Raw genomic sequence first — 5,919 nt, 5'->3', positions numbered from 1 at the left:
TCCCAGCAACAAACAGCAATTGGAATTAGTTACTTCATCAACACCAATATCAGCAGTAGATGGCTATCCCTGCAACAACCAGCAATATGAAGCTACTTCATCAACACCAATATCAGCAGAAGATGGCTAACTCAGCACCAATCAGCAATTGGAAGCTACTTCATCAACACCAATTTCAGCAGTATATGGCTAACTCAGCACCAATCAGCAATTGGAAGATACTTCATCAACACCAATATCAGCAGTAGATAGCTAACCCAGCACCTATCAGCAATTGGAAGCTACTTCATCAACACCAATATCAGCAGTAGATGGCTATCCCAGCAACAAACAGCAATTGGAATTAGTTACTTCATCAACACCAATATCAGCAGTAGATGGCTATCCCTGCAACAACCAGCAATATGAAGCCACTTCATCAACACCAATATCAGCAGAAGATGGCTAACTCAGCACCAATCAGCAATTGGAAGCTACTTCATCAACACCAATATCAGCAGTAGATGGCTATCCCTGCAACAACCAGCAATTGGAAGCTACTTCATCAACACCAATATCATCAGAAGATGGCTATCCCAGCAACAACCAGCAATTGGAAGCTACTTCCAACACCAATATCAGTAGTAGATGGCTAACTCAGCTCCAACCAGCAATTGGAAGCTACTTCATCAACACCAATATCAGCAGTAGATGGCTAACTCAGCACCAACCAGCAATTGAAAGCTACTTCATCAACACCAATATCAGCAGTAGATGGCTAACTCAGCACCAACCAGCAATTGAAAGCTACTTCATCAACACCAATATCAGCAGTAGATAGCTAACCCATCAACAATCATATTTGGCTGCTACTTGTAGGGATTACTTTTCTTCCTTTTAATACGGGCCCATGGTATATTTTCTTTGCTTTTATCCGGGCCCATAAAAAGCAAACAAAAGTAGCGGGCCCGTAAAAACAAGTAAAAGAGACGTGCATTGACAATACAAGATAGCGACACACACTTTCTAAAAAAAATTGTCCTTATGTTTAATGATATTTTTTTATTATTATTATTGACTATCTACAGTAGTACTGAGGATAGCAATTACGGCGGGTTTATATGACAAAGGTAATTTCTTGCGTACTGAATTATCATTGTTTTTTGTTTTTTTTTGTTTTTTGTTTTTTTGTTTTCTTTTTCATCATCATCAGTCGGCTGCGGAGCAGGCGACTACAACTACAAGCTTTCTCCAACTAATGCGATCTTGGGCAAGCGAAACAATTTTGTTTGGCTGCAGCATCCCTTCAGTATCTCTCAGGAGGTGCTGGACATACTGTAAGTACAGTGTGCGCGGCCGTCCCGGTTTCCTCTTCCCATGTGGTGGAATATAAAGCGCATATTCTTTCACAGGCTCACCATCTTCAAGACGCAGTATATGGCCGAGAAATTTGAGTTGATGAATCTTGACTCTGGCAACCAGTGGAGTGGTGTTGGTCAGGTTGTAGATGGTTTCATTTGGAATCCGATCCACACGCTTGATGTTTAACATGACTCTGTAGCAAGATGTTGCAAATGCATTGATCTTGTTTTCCATGTCCTTGGTAATTACCCATGACTCGCACCCGTACAGAAAGACAGTAACACACGTTGTCTAAAACAGCTTGATTTTTGTTTCGATTGGCAGGGACGGGCTTCTCCAAAGGCGTTCCAGTTTCCAGAAAGCTGCCCAGGCTAGCGCTTTTCTTCTTTTTAGGTCTCCAACACTAGAGCCCATCTTGGAACCCAAATACTTGAAGTCTGTGACATGGTTGATGGTACTACCATAGACTTCAAGTGCTGGTTGGGCGTTACAGTTTGCAGTCATATATTCTGTCTTAGGTGCGCTGATGACAAGGCCTAGATCTGCTGCTGCAGTTGCAGTCCTAGTAAGCTTTCTTTTTAATACCGGCCATGTTTTGAATTTTTGCATTTTTGTTTCTTATTTTTTCCCTTCATGTTCATGACATTGTTTGCTATATAAGTGCCATTTTTAATTTAGTCAGCTTCATCTTTTTAACATTTCTTCATAGCTAGCTTTGCATTCGGCCTATTGCTTATAAGTGCGCGGTAAATTATAGCCGTTTTGCCCCGTGATTTTGCGTACTGAATCCTCATCTAAAACGCGTGTTAGGCAATGTTTTTGGAACATTATTATTTTGCATGTTTTTTGCCTTGCTTGCTATCTTCTAAAGATACCATTAAGGGCCTAAAAAGAAAATAATTAATACCTCTATTTTTTCTTCATGTTTAATGATTTTTTGTTTATGATTAATATGTTGACTATCTATTGAAGATAGCAATTACGGCGGGTTTATACAGGACAAAAGATAATTTCTTACGTACTGAATCGTCATTGTTTTTTGTTTGTTTTTTGTTTTGTTTTATTACCAGCCATGTTTTGCATTTTCATTTCTTATTTTGTTCCCTTCATATTTATGATAATCTCTGCTATATAAATGCCGTTTTAAATTTTGGTCAGCTTCGTCATTTTAACATTTCTATTGGTTACTTTTTTCTAAGCTCGCGGTCAATTCGTATTGACTATCTACTGTAGATAGCAATTACAGCGGGTTTACATAAGGCAAACGGTAATTACTTGCGTACTGAATCATCACTGTTGTTTAATTGTTTCGTTTTGTTTTAATGTGTTTTGTTCTTGGTGTTTTTTCAATACCACGCAGTCATGTTTTACATTTTTGTTTCTTATTTTTCCCTTCATGTTTATGATAATCTCGTTATTTTAACATTTCTTTATAGCTTTGCATTCGGGCAATTGGGTATTTTTTCTAAGCGCGCGGTCAATTATAGCCGTTTTGCCCCGTGATTTTGCATACTGAATCCTCATCTAGAATGCGTGTTAGGCAATGTTTTTTGGAACATTATTATTTTGCATGTTTTTTTTGCTTTGCTTGCTACGGTATCTTCTGAAGATAGCATACGGGCTAATAACTAACACCCCTATTTTTTCTTTATGTTAAATGGTATTTTTTATAATACTATTTACATTTACATTTACAGGCATTTATGGCGCCATTCACAAAGATACCATGGCGCTTACAAAAATATACACAAAAAGTCAAATAACAAGAGAACAGTTCAAGAAAACAAATGAGTCTTTAGCACTAGACTTGAACGCGGATGTGGTCGCAGCAGATTGGCCGTTTTGCGCCGTACTGAATCATCATCTACAACGGTTGTAAGGCAATGTTTTTTGGAACATTATTATTTTTCATGATTTTTTTGCTTGCTATCTTCTGAAGATAGCATTTAGGGCCTACGAAGAAAATAATTAATACCTCCAGCGGAATCTGTTAAAAACATCTTTTCGTATATATCTCTGCTAGTATAAGTACCATTTTAAATTTTGGTCAGCTTCGTCATTTTAACATTTCTCACTAGCTTTGCATTCGGCCTATTGCCTATTTTTTTCTCTAAGAGTGCCCACCTTCCCCCGTTAAAAAATGAAAGAAAAAAGTGTCCCTCCGACAAAAAATTAAAGATAAAATCTGGAGGGCAAAGGAAAATAAAAGGGGCAAGGAGCCACCAAAATTCACCCCGATCAAATATTGTAAAATATACAATTTCTGCACGCTAAGTCACAATAAAACTCTTTTCATCCAGATCATGGGCAAAAATAATGTAGAATGCAAAATTTTGCTTGCTATGCGCGCGCACATCGTCCCGGTAAAGCCTTTATTTGAAGCTCGAAGATGTACAGTCTCTCTACAAAAAACAAAAACAAACAAACAAACAAACAAACAAAATAAAACCGGTATATGTATGTATGATGCAACTGCACGCCCCTGGCCTCAATATTTTAAAGGAAGGCTTCAAACCATGCAGAACAAAGCAGTAGGTTTGTTTTGGATTTGGGTACACGTACCCATATTGGGCAAGAACAACGTAATGAACTTGGCTTATCAGTCAAAGCCTGACGCAACTAAAACTGAACCAGGTATTTAAAATCTACCATAGTCTCACACCAGATTTTGTTAAATTTTAAAATTTTATCCACATTTGCATCAGCACATAACTACAGTATAGTACCAGGGGTACTCACACAATTTTGTTGTTCCTAGGATTCAGGGCCAAGCTAACAATACTTTTTTACAGAGGCATAAAACATTGGAATTCTTTGCCGAACTCATCAAACAAATTACTGAATTTTCCAAATTCAAAAAGTCCACCCAAAATACCTGTCTGAGCAGGCCTTGATGTCGGAGCAGAGTTCCTTTGTTGTTTCATAACTTAGGCCTTGTTTTCTGCTTGTTTTTTTTCTAGTGCAATAAAGGTTTTTGGTTTTATTATCTCTTTTTTCATGCTATTTATTTGCGCGCTGCCTTGCCCCTGTTTTGTCCTCTTTGTCATTCATTTAAGGGGGTACTACACCTCCTACTACACCCTACTCTTCTAGTGTTGTCGGGTAAATTCTAGTGTGGTGCAAATTGGTTTGTGACTATCTTTCCTCTCTATTTATATATATAATTTTGTATTAAGTAAGTTAGTATGGTTTGGTGAGAATCATTAGCCCTGTAAAGCATCTCATCTAGGAGAAGGCAACTCCGAAATTACAGCCACAGACCTGGAGTGGAGCCCCATAGGCAGTCTAGCGTTGTATTCAACACTTCTCTGGCAGCTCCTGCAGTCGACCTGGCACCAGACGTATTGGTTCTACCTTTCCTTTGGATTATGCCAGTCAGACCGAGAGGGGGATTCTGATGTCTGGGCAACTCAGTTTCTCCATACCAAAGCCCAGGCTAGCGCTCTGAAGAGGACACTTCAGCTACGCTTTGGTGTAGACACAACACGGGGATCAACAGTTACCGGTTATAAGCCTAATGCTAGATTGGCGTAAAGCTAGGCGCCAGGGGTTGTTCCCGACGGTGGGAGAGGTTATTCAACTTCATTGGACAGCTACCGCCCGCCTTAAGCTGAGCAGCCCTCAGCCAGTAAGGTGCTGCCCCGCCACTGGCCATCTGTTCCACTGGGTGCGTGGGACTTAGGGTACCTCCCGACAAATGGACAGTAACTCTTGCACCAAACGACAAAGAAAACAATAAGAAACAACCAGCACTCAGGCTTGGGTGCTGGAATGTTCGCACAATGACGACTGGCTTATCAAGTGACCTCCAAAACATCAGCGACATAAGGAAGACTGTCATTATCAACAATGAGCTCCTTCGTCTCCAGGTTGATATTGCTGCCCTCCAAGAGACACGTTTGGCTGACTATGGCTGCTTGAAAGAAAGTGATTATACCTTCTATTGGCAAGGCAAGAAAGAAGAGGAAACTCGCGAGTATGGAGTAGGATTTGCTGTTAAGAACACACTCACTGATTCAGTTGAACTTGGTAGTTCCGGCACTGAGCGGCTTCTTTCACTACGTCTTAACACCTCAGACGGACCTGTGAACCTGCTAAGTGTCTATGCTCCCACCCTCATGGCTTGTTCAGACATCAAGGATGAGTTCTACAGCCAACTGGACAGCCTTATCAAAGAGTCTCCAAAACAAGAACCTTTAATCATTCTGGGGACTTCAATGCTCGAGTAGGTTCTGATCATGATGCATGGCCCACCTGCCTTGGGCACTTTGGAGTTGGAAAGATCAATGACAACGGCCAACGTCTTCTGGAAGTGTGCTCCTACTACAACCTCTGCATCACCAATACCTTCTTCAGCACCAAACCCCACGACAGAGTTTCCTGGAGACACCCGAGATCTAAACATTGGCATCAACTGGATCTCATCATCACCAGACGGCCATTTCTCAAGAACTTTCTTGTTACTAGGACATACCATAGTGCAGACTGCGACACTGACCACTCACTTATCTGCTCAACAATCAGGCTGCTCCCCAAGAAGTTTCACCGATCAAGACAGCAAGCAAAGCCTCGTGTGGA

The 5,919-nt window shown here is 40.5% G+C and overlaps 1 protein-coding gene across 1 annotated transcript; it reads left to right on the top strand.

The window, feature by feature from the left end:
- Nucleotides 1-5,123: 5,123 nt before the first annotated feature.
- LOC140137213 (craniofacial development protein 2-like) lies at nt 5,124-5,570 on the top strand. Its single transcript, XM_072158862.1, has one exon. The coding sequence runs from the start codon at nt 5,124-5,126 to the stop codon at nt 5,568-5,570; it is 447 nt and encodes a 148-aa protein (XP_072014963.1).
- Nucleotides 5,571-5,919: the final 349 nt, after the last annotated feature.

Source organism: Amphiura filiformis, chromosome 17, assembly GCF_039555335.1.
Source record: "Amphiura filiformis chromosome 17, Afil_fr2py, whole genome shotgun sequence".
NCBI lineage: Eukaryota > Metazoa > Echinodermata > Ophiuroidea > Amphilepidida > Amphiuridae > Amphiura > Amphiura filiformis.
This window is presented reverse-complemented; position numbering and strand designations above follow the sequence as displayed.